This window comes from Engystomops pustulosus, chromosome 5, assembly GCF_040894005.1.
Source record: "Engystomops pustulosus chromosome 5, aEngPut4.maternal, whole genome shotgun sequence".
NCBI classification, from domain to species: Eukaryota; Metazoa; Chordata; class Amphibia; order Anura; family Leptodactylidae; genus Engystomops; species Engystomops pustulosus.
This window is the reverse complement of record NC_092415.1, coordinates 35,880,081-35,902,204: the sequence shown is the minus strand read 5'-3', so window position 1 is coordinate 35,902,204 and position 22,124 is coordinate 35,880,081. Positions and strand designations below refer to the sequence as shown.

At 47.1% G+C, this 22,124-nt stretch overlaps 1 protein-coding gene across 2 annotated transcripts; it reads right to left on the bottom strand.

Annotated features, from left to right (window-relative positions):
• Positions 1-5,425: 5,425 nt before the first annotated feature.
• SNX16 (sorting nexin 16) lies at positions 5,426-22,124 on the bottom strand. 2 transcript variants are annotated; one of them, XM_072151630.1, is made up of 8 exons: positions 21,970-22,124; positions 19,083-19,503; positions 16,882-16,968; positions 16,476-16,624; positions 11,075-11,144; positions 10,785-10,921; positions 9,748-9,864; positions 5,426-8,142 (listed from the first exon to the last, which is right to left on the bottom strand). In XM_072151630.1, exons 2-8 carry the CDS (start codon positions 19,437-19,439, stop codon positions 8,052-8,054), a joined length of 1,008 nt encoding a protein of 335 aa, XP_072007731.1. In that variant the 5' UTR covers positions 19,440-19,503; positions 21,970-22,124; the 3' UTR covers positions 5,426-8,051. The 2 variants fall into 2 exon arrangements, with proteins under 2 accessions (XP_072007731.1, XP_072007732.1); XM_072151631.1 differs by lacking the exon at positions 21,970-22,124 and adding an exon at positions 21,683-21,845.

Below are 22,124 nucleotides of genomic sequence, written 5' to 3'. Positions count from 1 at the left end.
AACCTGAATGCAGGTAACTATAAACTATTTGTCCATGTTACACTCCTTGTGACCACCAGATGGCGTTATCATCATGGGGTGTGAATGCTCTTGTACATCAACTCCTTATTAAAAAGTATGAATAGGTAATATCACCCAAATAATAATCTAATAATAATCATTTTTATATATACAGCGCCCGCAAATAGCACTTTTTTTTTTTTAAATCAGCAAAGTGCATGTGACTTGCCTTGTAAATGGGTAATAACTCCCCAAAACGTTTAGTATCATAAACGTATCTTTAAGTAAACAATATTCTCGATAGAACTTCACAATTGATGATTCTGTCTGAAATCCTGGACTTTGTATTCTCCAACACAAAGGGTATCTGCATATGTAGGGTTTACGCTGTGATCCCGCAGCTTTTCTACAAGCATCAGAAAGCAGCTGCAGCAGGAAGCACCATAACCACTAGGGGGGATGCAGGACTAGTACAGTGGCTTAAAGAAAATCTGTCAGGTCAATTTGGGGTCCCAAAATTTCCTGTATGAGGCATATCAAACTCCCATCCATGGGCTTAACTACAGGGGTAGCAGCCACAGCAGCTACTATGGGGCCCGTAGTGTCAGGGGGCCCTGGCATCCGACCTGACACACTAAACAATAGTGTGTCAACATTGTACAGCATAATATGTATATACAGGTCACATCTTCCGAAGCATGAATCAGCAGCTCTGATAAGAAATGTCAGCGGAGAGGTAGGGGACAGCAGGACAACAGGACTAGGGATCTCCCATCTATAATCTATAAATTGCACTGACAAATGAAATAATAATATATCATTAACTGCCAGTGAGGTCTTATTCACTTTGGTTTAGATTATTCTTACTGGGGTCCTAATTAAAGGACTAAAACGAATAATAGTGGCATCTGATTGGATTTTAAGTTGAAAATAACACTACAGTAATATGGGACAACTGAATGATACTAGATCCTTATTTTCCACTTAAAGGGATATTCGGGCCCCACATAGGACAGATATATGGAGTAAATGTCAATCATGGCCTCTTTTCCCAACCAGGGATCCATGGAGGGATTGGAGCTTCTTGTAACCTGTTTCTAGGTAGAGAGGAGGTCCATGAAATTTCACTGTTGTGTCAGGGATGGGGTCATGGTGGGAAAAGTTTTCATGGTGCTCCTATCTCATTTCTTTAAATGTTTACAATTTTATTTAAAGGAAAATCTACAATCAAAATGCATCATGATAAACCAGGGACACTTACTCATAGGTCCAGGCACCGTGACTGTGGTAATCTTCTTATATGTGTTATCCACGGCCTACTTCTTCTAAAAAATCAACTTTTAAAATCATGTGGAGACAGAAGGGCTGTGGGGTGCACCAGAGTGCTGTGCCGGCAGTTGCTCAGGCACAGTGTAACAGTCTGTGAAGCTGAAGCACAGGGGGGCTATGGTAACACCCCCGGAGCCCTTCTGGCTCTTTAGCATGATTATATAAGTTGATTTTAGAAGGAAGGAGGCCATAGATAACAAATATAAGAAGATTACCACAGTCACGGTGCCTGGATCTATGAGTAGGTGTCCCTGGTTTATCATGATGGATTTTTTATGGTAGACTTTTAGTAAAGCAGCAAATCGGTAAAGTTTCAGATTTGATTTGGTGCAGGAAAAATAACATTTGTACCGAATCTACAAACCAATACATTGATCTGCTCATTTCTATGCCTCAATTATGAAATAATTGTGATTAATTGTATTAGGATATTTTTACAGAAGCACCATATGGCGCCACATTTATAAGGACAACGCACATGATTCTATGCAGAGATTTGGTGCCATGTTCTAGATCAGACACATACAAAACCGTATGTAGAACACACGAGGTGGTAACGTCTTCCCCATAAGACACCCGGTGTCTGATATGTGTAACACGGTTGTAGCTCAATAGCCGAATAATAAGATATAAAACATGTGACAAGTAATAAACCATCAGTTTAATATTAGTGTCTCAATAACACAGTACAGACAGTACAAAATATTCCGGATTGTATCATAAACCTGACTGATCCAGATGAAGCCGCATCCGCCTGCCCATAGAAATTATACGTTACCCAGATCGGATTGCGTTTTCACAGATTATCCGAAACATGAATCTCTCTGGCAGAGGAGACGTTTGTGTGGAACTAATAAGCAGTGAAAAAGAGATCTCAGGATCCTAGTGTGAGGCTACAACATACTTTGGTATAGTCAGACACAGCTGACCTCCACCCTGTTAATGTCTTCTTACCCGGGGCGTAACTTGAGGGGGTGCAGAGGTTGCAGTTCCACAGGGCCCAAGAGGTTTAGGGGACCCTTATATTGTCACTTTCCCATATGAGAAGAATATTACTATAGACCATACATTATAGTTGGGGGGCCTGGCACAGACTGCACTGGGGCCCATAAGCTTCTAGTTACACCACTGCTTCTTACATAATAGATAAGGAGATTGGGGAGATTTATCATAAGTCTCTTAGAGCAGAACTGTTCTAGTTGCCTCCACCCGGAGCTCAGCTTTCACTTTCCCACAGATATTTATAAAATGAAAGCTGAGCTCTGATTGGTTTCCATGAGCAACTAGAGCATCAATGGCTATAAGTCTCCACACGCCTGCAAGGCAGACTTAGTTGGCAAAGTCTCCATAAGGAGAACTCCTACTCAGGGACGTAACTTGAGGGGCTGCAGAGGGTGCGGTCGCAACCGGACACAAGAGGTTTAGGGGGCCCATAAGGTGTCAATTTCCCATTTGAGAAGAAACTATAAACCATATATTATAGTCAGGGGGCCTGGCCCAGACTTTGCACTGAGGCCCATCAGCTTCAAGTTACGCCCCTGCTCTTACTCCGTGACACGAGGCACAAAGTAAGGCTGGTTTCATATTGGTGTTTTTTTGTTCCCACATCAGCGATTTTTTCACTGAACCCAATTTGGCTTATGGCGACACATAGCTTTCTCTTAATGACCCATTCCTTTCAATGGGCTTTTTCATACTTCAGTTTTTTTCCACTGATCTAATGTTGTCAGTGAACACAAAATTAACAGGTTTTCAACTGATGACTAATAAGTGAAAAGACCTGAAGTGGGGAAAAAGCCCATTGAAAGGAATGGGTCAGAAAGGCATCAGTGACAAATCACTGAGTCCAGGAAGAGAAAACCAATCTGTGTGTGTCCATAGGGCAAAATGGGTTCAGTGAAAAATCACTGATGTGAAGAAAAACACCAGTGTGAACTCATCCTAAGGAGGAGGATAAATTGGTGTATCAGGAGGAAGTAGAGACCCAGACACATTACAGAAATAATAGATCACAGACAGACACGAATGTACTGGAATGTAATGAATGTGCACAACATGGGCTGATCAGACCGTACGGGATGTGTCACTTCTATAGCAGAATCTATTCCTATCTCATTGTGTTGTTTCTGCTTATGGACTATGTGATATGTAGTGCAGATGCATCGAGCCGACCAGTGACCAATAGGAGAGCACGGATTGTAGAGTTAACGTGCCTTGGTGCAGGTGCTCACATGACAATACCAGAACCGGAGCTGCACCCAGTGGAAGAGGTCATGGAAGTTTATTTCACTTATTCAACCGCTGGGCTACATTTGAACAGCTTTAACTTTGAGGACAACCCCTTTAAATATTTTGCTAAGATTTTAGATAAGATTAATATGGCCCTCAAAGTCAAACTGCTTAGTGATATAGAAATGTCAAAATAAGTTTTGTCATCCTTTATCTACATGATTGGGGATAACAATGTGATTGTTACAAGGGCTCGTTTACTGGAGTGTAAATTTTGGACCTGTATTAGTCCTTGTTTCAGCCATAGGCTCATCATTATTAACTTCTAAGGACTCGTGCAGGTGAGTCTTGGATTGTACAGCCCTGTCCCCTGCCTGAACCCAAAAAAAGATAGAGCAGGTCCTATTCCTGACTACTTTGAGGCCCATGCGGTCTATTATTATTGCCTCACCCATTGTTGCAAAAAAACAAACTGAAATAAAAGGCTTAGCGCATTTATAGTGCCAGAAATAATAATTCCTTTATTTATATAGTGCACACAGAGATTGCCAAATCAGTCCCTGTCCCCATGGCGCTCACAATCTAATCAACCTACCAGTATGTTTAGGAGTATTGGAACGAAACCGGAGGACCCATAGGAAACTCACACAAACACAAAGAGAACATACAAACTCTTTGCAGATGTTGACCTGGATGGGACTTGAACCCAGGACCCCAGCAATGCAAGGCTGTAGGGCTAACCACCCGGGTGCTTCAATTATGCTGAATGGAGCAGAAGACCCAGGCGATTCCTGTCCGGCAGCAGCTCTACGGACCCAGGCGATTCCTGTCCGGCAGCAGCTCTACGGACCCAGGCGATTCCTGTCCGGCAGCAGCTCTACGGACCCAGGCGATTCCTGTCCGGCAGCAGCTCTACGGACCCAGGCGATTCCTGTCCGGCAGCAGCTCTACGGACCCAGGCGATTCCTGTCCGGCAGCAGCTCTACGGACCCAAGCGATTCCTGTCCGGCAGCAGCTCTACGGACCCAGGCGATTCCTGTCCGGCAGCAGCTCTACAGACAAGATAAGCTCCGAATCTGAGGGTAGGGGGGCATAGTAGAGATGACGGTGTTTTATAGGTGAGGCAGCAGAGCTGAGTGTCATTGGGTCTCTGGGAGTGGGAGGGGGTGCACAAAGAGTACATTTCAGATTAATCTGGAGTTCACCCTATTGGACCCTAACCTCAATCAAGTGTCATTTCATTTCTTCTTGCTCCAACAAAGACATTTCTGCACCCGGGAGGTCACAGCTTTGCCAGCGATTGTCATGTTTTCACAATCAACAGAAGAGCATTTCTTTTTCTTACTTTATTCCTTTGGTTTTGTCATGGTATTGGACATCCCCTTTTAAACTCAATTAAAAAGGTTGTTTGTGTGTATATTTTACATCTGTCTGTCTAGCTGTATGCCACCTACTTTGCAGTGGTAGCATAGGGTACTGCAGATTGATCTCATGAATGGGAGAGAGGTGCAGTACCACTTACAGCCATAACACAACATATGGTGCTGTGCCTGTTTCAGAGTGTTGCTTCCCCTTTATTCACCCTGATCAAGGAGGGGATACAATGGAATATTAATAGCCAATCCTACCAATAGGTAATCAGCATTATAGAGCCGGATTTCCCCTTGAAGGACATGTACCACCAGAATGAAAGGCTATATACACATGAGCATGAGGGGCTCCAAAAACACCTATGGAGCCTGGAGCCCCTCAGGCTTATTTGCATACAGTCCTTCATGCTGGTGGTAGATGCCCTTTAAGTAGCTATGGATGAAGACGACAGTGTACATAACAATCCACACATTCAGATGCTAAAGTAAAACCATCATTTCCTCCGTTATACAAAGATTTTAATGAATGAGAAATGGATAAAAACCAGGGATGAAAGGATAATAACACGGCAGAGAAGCAGTCATGATCATGTAATGTAAGAACACTTAGATTTTAATGGTAGAGTAGAAGAGGGGAGGGGGATTTTTAGGCTTTTGTTACAAACAGGTATAGATGACGGTTGAGGGCAAGGTGTCTCCCATACAATTTGGGTCTTTTTGAAGAAAAAACAAAAAAACAAAAACATAATAGGCACAAAATTTCTTAAAAGAGGCCTCAGAAGAAAATATCCTCTATACATTAATGGCAGAGGATGAATAAGACAGTTCTAGTAATCTTATTGTTGGCACTTTCTCACTAGACTCATTGATTACAACGTTGAATGGTCATGTGACCGCTGCAGCCATTAGCAGCTGCACGTGATCACAGATACTTCAGACCTAGCAATCATTGTAAACAAAGAGTCCGCAGCAGAGTGGGTAAGTTTTATTTAATCAGTTTTCCTTCCAGCAGATGGGTAACAGAAGACTGGAACAATAAACAGACAACCTATCATTATTAGACAAGTGGGGGTCAATCTCTTGGCGCTCAGTGGTCCGATGCGGCTGAGCCCTACATTTTATGCTGACTATGCCAACAGTAGGAACCCCACCACCCCAATACTAATGCCGAATCCAGAGATAAGCCGTAACTATTATAATCTTGGAAAGCGCCTAAAAGGATAGGCCATAATCCTCTGTTTGGTGGAGATTTGAGCAATTCTCCCAAGTAAAGTGTAGCAGATAAAAAGGCGTCTACAGTGTCCCCTCCGCCTATCATGGTAGTTAAAAGGGTTTTCTGGATAATCGATTTAACCCGCCCTCCTCCTGGAGCAAGGAGTAAAAAATAAAATTACACTTGCCTTGCTCCTGGTTTCAGCATGGCTGCTCCCATTGGTTGGCCAGGGAATTTCTGTGCAGCCAATCAGATGCCACTTGTGGTCTGCTGAGGTCAGTGATTGGCAGTGGCGCCATAACCTCCGACACTTCCCACCCAGACGGGAGCATTAGCCAACCGACAGGAGTTACAAACCGAAAGCCAGGGCAGATATATATTTCATTTTATTCTTTTGATCCTTGCCCTGGGCAACCAGGTGGTTTTCCAGAGTTCCCCCCCAAAAAACCTGTTAAAGAAACATTCCCTTTTCTAATATATGGAGACCCTTGTTCTGGCAATGCAAATATTCCTTTAAAGTGAACTTGTCACCAGGAATGACATTATCAGCTGGTGACAGGTTCCAGATATGTCGATTTTAAAAATGCCTTTGTCAGCACAAACATTTCAGTACTTTATACAAGTTTATTTAACATTACCTGTCTCCCTGCCAGCAGCATGTAGTGAGTGTCTGGGAAAGGGGGAGTGCAGCTGCAGCCTGTGTATCCGTCTTCTCTCTCTCACACACACACACATTAATTCAGCTCCTTTCCCTATACCTGCCATGTGTATTGAGCAGGGGAGGGAGGGGGATGATGTGGATGAAAGGAAGAATACATGAGACACAGGCACAAACAGGCTGCAGCTGCCGCTCCCCCAGGACTCACCGCATGGTGCTGGCAGGGAGCCGGGTAATGTAAATTAAACTTTTATAACCTACTGAAATTATTCAGAATGCTGACAAATGCATTAAAAAAAACAGCATAGCATAAGATACTGGTTCCTGGTGATCGTTTCCCTTTAATACCTAAAAGAACATGATAGAAAGAAAACTGATATATAAGGTATGAACACGCACCAGAAGCTGCAATGGCACCATAAAAGACCAGCTAACTATGGTGCAGATCCATCGACGTAGTGAAGGCAATTCTTTATATCTGCAATCTAAAAGGCCGACCCCGGTGTTACATGAGATTATACACATATATATATTTCCCATCTTCTGAGAGTGCAAAAAAACCTAAATTACAAGTCCCCCCCCCCCCCATGGTGTAAAATATACATGACCAGTCACTTTCTCTCACTTTATAAATTACATGACTCTTACATTTGGTACATCTAGTCTTCGATTGCTTTTGCTAAAATATCGGAAATTCATACAGTCTTTCGATAAAATTCGGTGTCACTCGGAGATACGCGGGTTGCGATTGTGCGGACAGACAACATCCAGCCGCTCTTACGGGTGTTGCCAGAGGTCGGGTGTAACTTCCGTGAATCATTGCCTAATAATACAACCTGTATTTTTGCTCAGTCACTCGAATGATTTTCTTTCCCCGAGCTGAGGTTGATAAAAATAACTGGGCTGGGAACGTCCTCGGCACTGAACAATTGATTCTTTGTGCATGAAAATACAGAAATATGGTCTTGGCAAAGCAGCACATCCCCGGGTGGCACCGATGAGAACTGTTATCGATCCTACAAAAAGTGCTTGAAGTAGCGCCACCATCAGGTACAGCCAAGCCATTCCGGACATATCATTAGTGTAGGCACAAGCCCATTACAGCCTTAGACCGGTGGGCCGTCTCCTTCGGGCCAGTGGGTTAGCAGCAAGGACCACCCGACCTTCTCTGTCTGTGTAAACTACAAGTGTGGTCCTCTTATAGGACCAGGTACAGGAGGATCCACAGGACGCACCCTACACGACAGGCACATTAGACTTCTTCATCGGGATCTGCCACCTCTGCTACTTCAATCTCCGGCAGGGACTCATTCCAGCAGTTCTCATGGCTCTCTTTAAGGGAACTGGAAACCAGGAGAGGTCAGGGGTTATACACACACAAACACTAGTACAGGAAACATGCAATAGAAACGCACCACAATCATAACATAATACAGAACTTTACAATGTAAATACCATATATAAATGTACAGCTGTATTATGGGTTAAAGGACTTGACCCAACTTGGAGGACAACCTCCTAATCATTGATGGTCCGATAGATGGTATCCCCAGCGATCATGAGAACAAGGATCCTGCAGGTCGAGCATGAAGATAAAGGGGATGTCCCAATTTTGGACGTTATCTCCATGCTCGACCTGCAGGATCCCTGTTCTTTCCTGCCACTTTATCCAATATCGGAAATTGCAGAGCTCATCACCCAGGCATCTCTAGTACTCACACAGACAGTGAATTAGAGTGCTGGAGATACCCCAGCGCTGTTCTTGGCAATTTCCAACACTGCAAAACGACTTAATGGAGTGGCATGATGTCTGCACATCCTAATGCTCTTAGTGAGAACCTGCATCCAGCCATTACATTCAACATCAGAAATTGCCGAGCACAGCGCTCAAGTATCCCTAGCACTCACATAGAGTGTGAATGAGAGTGCTGGAGTTAGCCCAGGCTTTACTTGGAAATTTCCAACATTCACAGACTACTGAATGCAGCAAGAAGGCACATGCTGGTCCTGATTAGTGAGAACCTATTATGTGGATCCCTTGTGATTGGTGTAGGTGTGACGGCTTGTACCACCAACAATAAGCTTGCTCTCCCCTATACTAGGGGCTAACGTGGCACAATCCCTAACTCCTACATAAATAAATTACATTCCCCAATATAATAAATCTCATCCACTTTCTGTGAATTTTTTTTTTTCTTCTACAGTGAAACAGAACATTGGCTGTTGGTATATGTTTATTTGTCTGGTCCTGTGTTAACATGCACCATGCAAAATCCTTATGCAATCACTCCAATACTCCGGGCACATGATGTTTACCTGGTACGGAGCCAACCTAATAGAGGAGTTATATTCAGTAGCTGATAAACAGGGAATGGACCAGGTAGCAGACAGCTCTGTGCTCGGTGTAAAGGTCAAACCAGGTTACTGCAGGTTAATCAGTTCATAAATATTTGATTGGGGGTGAAGCTGCAGTATCTCCCTTTAACCACTACACTGTAAATGGTGCAGTCTGCTTCCAGATATGGAGAGCAGCTAATCTGTGGGGGCGCTGGGCTCCATCAATATCACATAAACATCTTATTCGGACAGTTCCTCAGGACAATATTTTTAGCCCAGACATCCCCTTTAAGGCTACATCCACAGGGCCATTATATGGCTGTGATCTGGCTAGAAGTCTGAGGCACTTTGTCTCATTGCACAATGACCGGCAGCAAAAGATATGACTGGGCTGGGCGAGGAGAGCTCCCTCCCCTCTTCTGCACCCGGCCACGTGCTCGCCCGGGATCCAGTGCGGATGAGCACAAAATCGTGTGCATATACAATGCTCAGAAGTTTACATATCCTTGAAGAATTTTTTGGCTATAGAATATGAATGATTCCCAACAACTTCCTTGGATGCATAATATCTCTGCCGATAACAATCCCTTGTACTCATCATCACATCTCACCCGTTCTCCGCAGAAGCCGCCTGATCCGCCTCTATGGCCGATGACTCCACCTCTCCGCTGCACTCACTCTCCTCCCTGGAGGGTCGGCGCGCCTTCCCATGCTCTGTGCTCAGCTCGCTGGGGGGATGAATACTCTATCATTATTTTGTACAGCTTTCCATATAAACCAATAAAGAATTACAATACTGGGCAAAGAGTAAAAACTATTTTTTTTAATGTAGTGACAGCATTAAGTGGGGTAAATCTAGTTAAATAAATCAGATTATCATTTAAACAAGGACGATACCCTGAGCCATCGATTTTTATGAAATTCAGGAGCATCTTTGCTCATAGCTTCATGTTGTACAGTTCCTTTGTTATTCCTCCTAGAAATGTATGAAGAATGTGACAAACAAGTGTTACTTATTGGAGACTTGTCCCGACTTATAATTGATTGGGGCCATACACTTGTTTTAACAAGGGGATCGCTAGCACCCAATTGTCACTTTGTTTTTCCTCCTGGCAATACATGAATAGAGGAACTGCATTGTGCCGAGCTAATCTGTGGCCTCAGATGTCAAGTGTCATTCATGTATATGTGACTGCTGAGTCTTTGCTTCCATTTACCTTATGGCTGACAATAAAAGGGTTGTACAGTCATATTATGTCCTGTAGACAGCAGATAACTCGCTGAGTGCTGGGGGTCCCAGACAAGATCCGTTGTACCCCTAAATGAACAGAGCAGCTGGTTGCACATGCGCCCTCTTGTCTACTCATCTCTATGGCACTGGCTTGGATAATGGGCACATCCAGCACCATAGACATATTACCTTGAGCCCCATTCACACAACTGCAATAAAAGTCTATGGCAGCCGGTCACGGAGCCATAGACGTCACAGAACGACCAAAGAAGGTGGCCGTCAGCTTTCAATGGAGAGAGAAGGGGTGAGGAGCGTCTGGGTGAGCACACGCCTGTCTGAATGAGGCCTTACACATATAAAATTTCCAGTTCCAGTGGAACCGTCCAGAGCCAAACCGTAGGAATGAGATTTACTCACTGGATCCGGCTCTCGAGCGTCCGGATGTGCAATTGCTTTTCGTTTACCAGCTTCTTCAAGGCTTCGAGCTCCTTCTGTTTCTCGGCAAGATCCCTTTGAAGTCTGTAATTTGTTTCTTCTAAAGTCTCACAAAAAGCCTAGAAAACACAAACACATGGTCGGAGCCTGCGGCCAGGCTGAGGAAGATAAAGGCCATGTGCTTGGAGGAACTTACTGATAATATCTGAGAAGTAAAAATCCTAAAAGGTAACAAAGCAGCAACAATAACAAAGGCACTCGGATTTCCTTACCCTGCTCTCTTCCAGACTATCGAAAGGACCCGGTGGATCGTCCAGACACAGGAATAATCTCACTGAGGCACTGCAAACAGAGGGCACCATTCAGTATAGTTTCCAGGAAGTCATGTTTAATTTTGAAGAACATTTCCATAAACTTTGTATAAATATTTATACAAACAGGGGTAACAATATTTCTAGCAGTGATCCCACTGGTAGGTAAAGACTAGCGGCTCAGCACTGGGCCCCCCCCGGTGGGTGGAGACTAGCGGCTCAGCACTGGGCCCCCCCCGGTGGGTGGAGACTAGCGGCTCAGCACTGGGCCCCCCCCGGTGGGTGGAGACTAGCGGCTCAGCACTGGGCCCCCCCCGGTGGGTGGAGACTAGCGGCTCAGCACTGGGCCCCCCCCGGTGGGTGGAGACTAGCGGCTCAGCACTGGGGCCCCCCCCGTGGGTGGAGACTAGCGGCTCAGCACTGGGGCCCCCCCCGTGGGTGGAGACTAGCGGCTCAGCACTGGGGCCCCCCCCGTGGGTGGAGACTAGCGGCTCAGCACTGGGGCCCCCCCCGTGGGTGGAGACTAGCGGCTCAGCACTGGGGCCCCCCCTGTGGGTGGAGACTAGCGGCTCAGCACTGGGGCCCCCCCTGTGGGTGGAGACTAGCGGCTCAGCACTGGGGCCCCCCCTGTGGGTGGAGACTAGCGGCTCAGCACTGGGGCCCCCCCTGTGGGTGGAGACTAGCGGCTCAGCACTGGGGCCCCCCCTGTGGGTGGAGACTAGCGGCTCAGCACTGGGGCCCCCCCTGTGGGTGGAGACTAGCGGCTCAGCACTGGGGCCCCCCCTGTGGGTGGAGACTAGCGGCTCAGCACTGGGGCCCCCCCTGTGGGTGGAGACTAGCGGCTCAGCACTGGGGCCCCCCCTGTGGGTGGAGACTAGCGGCTCAGCACTGGGGCCCCCCCTGTGGGTGGAGACTAGCGGCTCAGCACTGGGGCCCCCCCTGTGGGTGGAGACTAGCGGCTCAGCACTGGGGCCCCCCCTGTGGGTGGAGACTAGCGGCTCAGCACTGGGGCCCCCCCTGGTGGGTGGAGACTAGCGGCTCAGCACTGGGCCCCCCCCGGTGGGTGGAGACTAGCGGCTCAGCACTGGGCCCCCCCCGGTGGGTGGAGACTAGCGGCTCAGCACTGGGGCCCCCCCTGTGGGTGGAGACTAGCGGCTCAGCACTGGGGCCCCCCCTGTGGGTGGAGACTAGCGGCTCAGCACTGAGGCCCCCCCTGTGGGTGGAGACTAGCGGCTCAGCACTGGGGCCCCCCCTGTGGGTGGAGACTAGCGGCTCAGCACTGGGGCCCCCCCTGTGGGTGGAGACTAGCGGCTCAGCACTGGGGCCCCCCCTGTGGGTGGAGACTAGCGGCTCAGCACTGGGGCCCCCCCTGTGGGTGGAGACTAGCGGCTCAGCACTGGGGCCCCCCCTGTGGGTGGAGACTAGCGGCTCAGCACTGTACCCCCCCTGTGGGTGGAGACTAGCGGCTCAGCACTGTACCCCCCCTGTGGGTGGAGACTAGCGGCTCAGCACTGTACCCCCCCGGTGGGTGGAGACTAGCGGCTCAGCACTAGCCCCCCCCCCGGTGGGTGGAGACTAGCGGCTCAGCACTAGCCCCCCCCCCCCGGTGGGTGGAGACTAGCGGCTCAGCACTAGCCCCCCCCCGGTGGGTGGAGACTAGCGGCTCAGCACTGGGCGCCCCCCGGTGGGTGGAGACTAGCGGCTCAGCACTGGGCGCCCCCCGGTGGGTGGAGACTAGCGGCTCAGCACTGTACCCCCCTGGTGGGTGGAGACTAGCGGCTCAGCACTACCCCCCCCCCCCCGGTGGGTGGAGATTAGCGGCTCAGCACTGGGCCACCCCCGGTGGGTGGAGACTAGCGGCTCAGCACTGTACCCCCCTGGTGGGTGGAGACTAGCTGCTATGAGGTCTCCCATACACTGTAATAGGATCTGCTGCCTAACTGTTACCCAACGCTGGTCTAACTCGGCAGGATCATTCATAGGACAATGATAAGTAACAGTACTTTGTAGTTAACAGAACCTCGATGCAGTCTAGTAAGTCTTGCAAGATACATTATAAAGTTTCTTTTATTGATTCTAATTTTTTTTTCACTTTAAAAATATATGTATTGAGTATTTTTATACTACTCATGTATAATAAAAACATTTAAGGAAAAAAAATTTCTGCGCTGGCAATTCTGACTTAATTTTTGTTCTGGTGAAGCCTTATGGAGTCTTGTTTTGTGTGGGGTGAGCTGTAGCTTCTAGTGGTTTCTCTTGGACACATATGACTTTTGAATGCTTTTTATTGCCTTCATTTTTCCAAGGCACAGTGACCAAAAAGCAACAATTCTGAGATTTCTCATTGAGTTCACTTAACAGGTAAAATGATGTGTTGTATAGTATGTAGGAAAGAAGTGTACAAGCTCATGGCTGCCAAGCCTCTGGAGTCCGCCCTTCTCTGCCACGTTCTGAGGACTATTTACACCCATTTCTCAGTCCTTTGTAGTCGCTGTGACAGCTGAGTACCCGCAGCAGCTACCGGTACATTCTCCATTTGGTACATTGCAGTAAATCCAGGTCTCGTTCTGTGTTCAGTTCTGGACTCCCCCCTGACCTCCACCTGTTTCCAGTGCTACAAAAACTACTGGACTAGCAATAAAAATTCCAGCTCTAAAAATATACAAAAAAAATCGTAAACGAAAAAATTACAGAGAACACGGGAACGGCTGCGAGTGATGGAGACACCAGGCTCTCCTACTGTACACACATTGTTCAGGGGGAGCCATTCCCACAGAAATCTGCATTTTATACAATATACACAGCCAAATGTGACCTGCACGCATCCTGCCCAGTCACGAGGGGGACGCTAACCCACATAGTCACAACAGCCGGGAGAGCAGAATAAGCAATTATCTCTGATATAAAGCTCCATTATATCAAAAGGACCACATTGTTCTCCTCCCAGACAATTCCAAGTGACCTCCTTCACCCTCGATGACGGGGGCAATGCTCCAAACATGAAGAGTCCTGTGGTGCGGGACTGAAAATGACAGCTTCAGGGCTGAAGTACATTACCAAACACAACCTTTGTACAAGTGTGGCGCTGGTTATGGAAGACAGCAGCCATGTTTTTCCAATCCCAAAGGATTCCTGTTACTGATCCTCACCTACTTGGCTTGGGTCATCAGCAGCGACATGTGTTAGGTGCAGGAGGAGAGCAACGGGCATCCAATGCACCCCCTCAACAAGTAGTCAGGAGGAATCTTGCACCCCTATGTCCCCATTTCTCATGTTTGTTCATTGTAATAGCATAAAACTCATGGAAAAAGTGTGTTTCTATTTTAAAAAAAGGAGCAATAACCAGCACAGCAATGGTTAAGACTGAGTAATCTGTCTGTGGGTGGATAGGGTTACACATATGTGTATTACACAAGCAGTAATTATCATTAACAACTGAATAAGAACTTGTCTGACAACTCCTTTATAACCGGATATTCTATTCCAAGCATTTATATGTAGAGGGAATACAGATGCAATTAATAAGGTTTAAAGTAAAAATCCTGACAGGACTCCATGAGAGACAGAAAGAGTCCCGATTGCCACGTCCACACATAGGGATCGTTAGCGAGTCTCGATTACCCCCCCACACTGTACTTATAAGATTGCCAATCACTGTGTGAGTGTGGGCAGGGTCCTCGGGCCTCTCCCTGCCAATCACTGTGCGAGTGTGGGCAGGGTCCTCGGGCCTCTCCCTGCCAATCACTGTGCGAGTGTGGGCAGGGTCCTCGGGCCTCTCCCTGCCAATCACTGTGCGAGTGTGGGCAGGGTCCTCGGGCCTCTCCCTGCCAATCACTGTGCGAGTGTGGGCAGGGTCCTCGGGCCTCTCCCTGCCAATCACTGTGCGAGTGTGGGCAGGGTCCTCGGGCCTCTCCCTGCCAATCACTGTGCGAGTGTGGGCAGGGTCCTCGGGCCTCTCCCTGCCAATCACTGTGCGAGTGTGGGCAGGGTCCTCGGGCCTCTCCCTGCCAATCACTGTGCGAGTGTGGGCAGGGTCCTCGGGCCTCTCCCTGCCAATCACTGTGCGAGTGTGGGCAGGGTCCTCGGGCCTCTCCCTGCCAATCACTGTGCGAGTGTGGGCAGGGTCCTCGGGCCTCTCCCTGCCAATCACTGTGCGAGTGTGGGCAGGGTCCTCGGGCCTCTCCCTGCCAATCACTGTGCGAGTGTGGGCAGGGTCCTCGGGCCTCTCCCTGCCAATCACTGTGCGAGTGTGGGCAGGGTCCTCGGGCCTCTCCCTGCCAATCACTGTGCGAGTGTGGGCAGGGTCCTCGGGCCTCTCCCTGCCAATCACTGTGCGAGTGTGGGCAGGGTCCTCGGGCCTCTCCCTGCCAATCACTGTGCGAGTGTGGGCAGGGTCCTCGGGCCTCTCCCTGCCAATCACTGTGCGAGTGTGGGCAGGGTCCTCGGGCCTCTCCCTGCCAATCACTGTGCGAGTGTGGGCAGGGTCCTCGGGCCTCTCCCTGCCAATCACTGTGCGAGTGTGGGCAGGGTCCTCGGGCCTCTCCCTGCCAATCACTGTGCGAGTGTGGGCAGGGTCCTCGGGCCTCTCCCTGCCAATCACTGTGCGAGTGTGGGCAGGGTCCTCGGGCCTCTCCCTGCCAATCACTGTGCGAGTGTGGGCAGGGTCCTCGGGCCTCTCCCTGCCAATCACTGTGCGAGTGTGGGCAGGGTCCTCGGGCCTCTCCCTGCCAATCACTGTGCGAGTGTGGGCAGGGTCCTCGGGCCTCTCCCTGCCAATCACTGTGTGACTGTGGGCAGGGTCCTCGGGCCTTTTAGTGCCAATCACTGTGTGTGGAATAATCAGGTGCTCTCGCTGAGGAGTCCTATATATGGTATAGCTCAGTTTCTCTCCCTGTGTCATATGGTGATCTCAGACAAGGCAGCAGGACCCTCCAGACTGGTCCCCTTTTAATAAATTCCCTGGCTTTCTCCTAGTCCTCAGAAAGACTTTCCTATATAGACTATACATAATCGATACATCCGTCTAGACGGGACAGTTCACCATACATTTGCAGCATTAATAATGGACACAGCCCATAATATTTGAACAAAATATATTCCATCTAAAGAAACATAAGTACATAAATGAATATTAAACTGGCAAGTAAAATAAATGTATCTCTAGGAGGGAAATCAGCATATGACATAATGCATCAGGGGCAGAGCGCCATTCATTATACAGAACCTGACACCCCGCAGTTCCTGGAATACAGTCCCATAAGGATTCTCTTATAGGAAGTGATGGCTTCGGTTTCGGAGATGCCTCCTCATCCTTCAGATAATGCACTTTAATAGAGATCACAGGCAACACTGGCCGACTTACCAGTTTGCAATGTCCTTGTGGGCCACCAGATTCTGCAGGAAAGCCTGCAGGCCCAATTGTCTTTCTTCCAGGAAATCGTAGTCATAATTGTCCTTAAACCAGCGTTTAGGTGGAAGTGCGAGGCGGAAACCGGGAAACATTTCTTTAAGCTGTCAGAGATTTATAGGTTTATTTTAGTAGGGGTCTATAAATTCACATATACTGATCAATATTTTACAGTTGCCAAAAACATAAGTGTAGAACGAAACCAGAAAAAGTATAGGGGATATTCAAGTGGCTTGTTATATGCGTGACCTCTGTATAGGCTTAATGGCACAACACTTGTACTATTTTGGCTAGTAGAAGGGCAGACCCACCCCCTTACACAGGGTATGATAGACCCCCTTAGTCCATAGCTAGAACTTACCTTGTCATTAAGCCTTGAAAAATCTGTGTACCTCCGAAACACCACCCAGCTCTCCTCCGGACTCCTCCGCACCAGAATCTTGTATACCTGTCACGGTAAAAGAAAAATCACTTCTGTCACTTATCCAGAACCGTTTAGAACGTTCCAGGTTTAAGCACGGCAGAAAAAAGGAAGAAAACAAAGAAGAAAAAAAGTGTTTGGATTGTAAATTCTGATCTGATCACACAAAGCCCGAGTCACGATGGTGGAAATCACCTGGAAGCAACGTTTTGTAGAGACAGAAGAATAGTCATCCTGTTCACACCATCCGCCAATAGGGAAGTTTAGAGGAACTTTACAAATAAAAGGAATGACAGTTCTTGGGCTATGGCCAAAAAGTGAGGTGATCCCTGGCTACGCAGTTATGCGAGTATCACAGTATTATGTGGTACTGTGTACCTCAGGACACCCCCCAGATCTCTAACTACATGGATCAGAGTCCACATCTCCCTGTGCACTGCAAAATCATCATGATAAACCAGGGACATTCACCCAGATCCAGGCACCGTGCCTGTGGAAATCTTATATTTATTAACCATGGTCTCCTTCATTCAAAAATCAACTTTTAAAATTATGCTTGCTCAGATTGCGTTACCAGAGCCCCTCTGGGCTACAGATACATAGGCTGCTACACTGTGGTTCCAAGGGGCAACAGAATAACAACTCGTGAAGCTGCAGAAATGAGGGGCACCCCCAGAGCCTGTACGTCTCTATAGCATAATCTTAAAAGTTGATTTTAAAAACAAGGAGGCCATGGATAATAAATTTAAGGGTTAATACAAGGGTTCATGCGGTTTCCCTACCAGAAAACTGGTGGAGAAGCCATAATAAATATTCCCCAATGACCCGAATCATATAGAATATCCCCCATACAGGAAACACGATTGGTCACAGGTCCAAGATGACAAAAAGATCTACAAGTACAACTATTCATTATATTCTACATTGTTCTATTCATTTATAACAATAATTATACATTATGTGATACAATGTATCTAACCAGCAGTGAAATAAAAGGGGAATGTACTTCCTATGACCCTGGGCCTGGCTGGCGTCCTCATACGTATTATCTGTAGTGTGGAAATAATAGATGGATACAAGGGAGATGTTACTCTCTAGAACCAGGAACAGACATCTACAAACACAGACGCCATTGTTACATCAATAACCACCCGAGTCATGTGCAGTCGCTAGAACTCTACTGCCCACGGGCAAGTGCAGCCAGTAACCACCTGACACGAACCTCTGATCATTGGACCGAACTCAGCTTGTCGATTGAATCCAGTGATCAGAGGTTTGGGTGGGGAATCCCTTCAGCACCCAGAGGGATTTTTACGGCCTTTATTTGCTAATGGATAAATGTACTTAATATCACTGGAAATCCATTGTGCTCCCCCCCCCCGAAAAACAAACACCCTGAACAATCTACATTATAATAAGGACGGGACGCAGACACATAGCAATGCATTTTGGGGCGGTCAGTAGTGATAGTGTTAAAGGGCTCGAACCAAGTTTTTAGGTTATTCTGCGGATAGGGGACAGACTAAGCAATGTGGAGAATGGGGGTCCTGTTCTCACTAATTGGTGGAGAGGCAGTTTGAGCAGGTGTAGTACTGCTCCATTCAATTGTAAGGGAATGGTGGAAATTTCCAAGCACGGCGCTCAGCTTACGCCCATACTGTTGAATTGAGTAGCAGGACACATGTTCCACATGCTAATCCACCCATAAGAGAGGCCCCAGAGCAGGCACTGAGGGGGAGCAGAACTGGAGACACCATGATATCCATGTACCTGCCTAACACAGGTTCTCTTAAAAGGTGGTAAATATTTCCATGTAAAATAGCGAATACACCATCTCCATGCCATGTAGGTGTGGAGGGGGCGTAGAGGAGAGCGGTCGCTGATGGAGGGCACAGGGCGTTACCACTCCGTGCCTGCGTTCTTTTGAAAGAGCAGACAAAAGTTTTTACTCAAAGCTACGCCAGGTAGGACCAGCAGCTCCACCGCCAGAAAAATAAGCCCAGGCTTCTTGATGTATCCGGGGTAATAAGGGGCGGTCATGGCCGCTATCATATACCGGCATATGATAAATCTCCCGGTATGAATATGTGTATAAGCAGTAGGTTAGAACATGTAGTAGATACTCAGTAGGTTGTCCTTACCGTAAACTTTGCCCGTTCCTCCATCACTTCATACCCCAGGATGGTTGGGGTAGAAGGCCTCTCTTCCAGCTCTGCAGAGCTGGGGATATGTTCATGCGGCCCCGGGCGAGAGCTGAACTCCACAGAGGAGTCAAATTTAGTCCTTACGAGGGGGCTGCTGCACACGGAGGAGGTACAGCTGAGCTGGTCGGGGACGCTGAGCTTCTTTCGGCTCCGGGGGTTGCCATCTTCTGGAGGCTCTTTAGAGGAGGTGGAACTGGTGGAGCTGCTTCCAAGGGATGAGCTTCTTTGGCTTCGAGTTGTTCTGTTGCTAGAAGATGGGTTTCCTATTGGCACTGGTACGCAAGGTGTCGCCATCTTGCCTGCTGCGGGTCAGCACTGCCGAAAATCTTTACCCATTTATCCAATCATGGAGTGGCACCTGGATAAAACACACAGGAAAAAAAACATAAATCAGATTCTGTGTACAAATCTCCATTCACACACGACGCCAGGGGTTTTGTGCGGACGTTGGTAGTGCCGCCTCACCTGACCGGGAACAATAACCACATATAGTACTGAAAGAGAGGAAAATAAAATCACTAAGAAAGATCCTTTCATCTAGTCCATAAACCAGTGAAAATACACAATGTACCTCTAGAGGTCACCATGCTGGCTCCCCATAGGTCAGAGGGTACCTTGCACTATTGATATGAAGGTCACATTGCAGGTAATGACTACTAATGTCACCAGGTTACAACACACAACACCACACAGGGGTAACAAAACAGCTACGAACACCCAACCTGCCCTGATCAAAGATCACAAAGATCTTAGCACCAGTTCCCATCTGCATTTTGGCTTCGGTTTTGCAGTTTCCATTAAAAAAAAAATAAATAAATGGATTCTAATTCAAACACATAAGGTAAATGAATAACAAAGTATCAGTGTTTATTTAATGGATACCTTTAACGGAGACGTTCAAAACCTAATACTTTGGGTGAATTCAGGACTCGCTTACACGCTGCGTTTGAGAATATGTCCCGATCGCACTTGTGATCAGGAAAGAGCATCACGTAAACATTGCCAAACATGTGTTTCTCATTCCCAATCGCATGCGTTTATATGCGTTTGGGTTCAGTTCCTCAACGTATATAAAGGCAATACAAATGTGACGTGAGAACGTGGCCTCAATACGTGGGCCCCTTAGTCACCACAGGTGCCATTATATTATACATGGAAACAACTGTATCCCCTACATCAGAAGGGAAGAGGACGGACAAGTATACAGAAAGATCTGTTGTCTCTTATGTGTTTCATAAAGTAAATACCAACTTATGGACACCCGACTTACAGACAACCCCTAGTTTGCCCACTGTGACCTCTAGTGAAGATCTCTGGATGCTTTACCATAGTCCCAGACTGCAATGATCAGCTGGAAGGTGTCTGTAAGGAAGCTTTATAGATAATTCTGGTTCCCATTACAGCAAAAACTTTAGAAAATCAATAAAAAAAATTATAAAATATACATATTCATTTAGACTTGAATACAAATTCAACTTAAGTACAAAGTTAAATAACCTATCCTGTACATAACCCTGTACCTGTATTCCCCATTGAACAGGTATAATGTCTCACTATTCTATGTTGTAGTGTTCCTCTGTTATTCCTCTTGGAAATATTATTATTCTCCAAGTCAGAGTTGTCACTACCAGGCTATGTAGGACAACAAAAGCTGTCACTCTCATTCTAGAGATGAGCGATTCATCCGAGATTTGCCAATTTAAAAAATATATATTCAGTTTGCATCCGATGTTGTTCTAATTGTCCAGGGTATTGGTATATATCCGCTTCTAGTCCTCTGAAAGGTGTTGTCCACTTTCAGCAATCAATTGACTTTTTTTGTGTAATGAAAAGTTAGACAATTTTCCAATATACTATATCAATTCCTCACATTTTTCTAGATCTCTGCTTGCTGTCCTGCTGTGATGTTCCAGGACAATGCACAGGTTTCTGAAAGAAAACATTGAAGCCTTCTATAGCAGGACAGCAAGCAGAGATGTAGAAAACTGATGAATTAACACAAAAAGTATATTGGAAAAATCAAATAACTTCTCACTACACAAACAATACCAATTAGTTGCTGAAAGTGGACAACCCCTTTAAACACATTTTTTTTTGTAGTCTTGTTAATTTTTTTTTTCTAAATTTGTTTTATTTGCCCTTCCTGAGAGAAGGGATGGATGTCATCAGCTAGTCCTCATCTTAAAAGAAAATAAATAAAATATCGGATTTGTTTTAGTTTCTGAAAAACACAACAGTCAAATCGAATCTATGAACAGATTTGCTTCTCTATCAATTTCCAGGTGGAATTACAGAGGGAAAATGCTCTAGAAATGGTATTGTGCCCAGTGACCCTGGATCCCAGTTTCTGACCAGTCACGTTAGCTATAAGTAGAGCTCCTTGGTGACCCGGGTACCTCTGCAGCTGCTACGTATGATCCTACATGCTGCTCCCTGTACACAGGGTCAGGGATAGGGTGACACAACCCAACACCCTGATAAACAAGACCATGTGCTGTGACATTGTACAGAGCAGATGTGGAGCCTGCAGGCTGTACCTGCAGAGCAGTCATGGACTACAACCCCCAGGATGGGGCATGATGAGAGTGATGAGTGCACAGTATAGAAGTGCAGCATGTCTGGGGCTCTTTAAACCAGGACTCAGCTGCAAAAATCCATCTCCATGACTGATGTCACCCACACACTAGTGCAGCCTGTAGCACCCAGCATGGGCAGGAATAGCCGCACCCTACAGGTGCCATGTACAGCGTCATCATACATATACACACCGGGTCACATGACCCGCGCCCCCCGCCACACACACAGAGCACGTGCCCGCACTCACCGGCCGCTCCGCGCCCTCATACCGCTCACTCCCGGCCAGAGCCCGGCCAGCGCACAGACCAATGCTGACGTCACGGTCATGTGATCAGTCACATGTCAGGGCGGGGTCAGCTGATGTTGTTATAGGAAGTGTGGAGTGTGAGCGGGGAGGAAGGT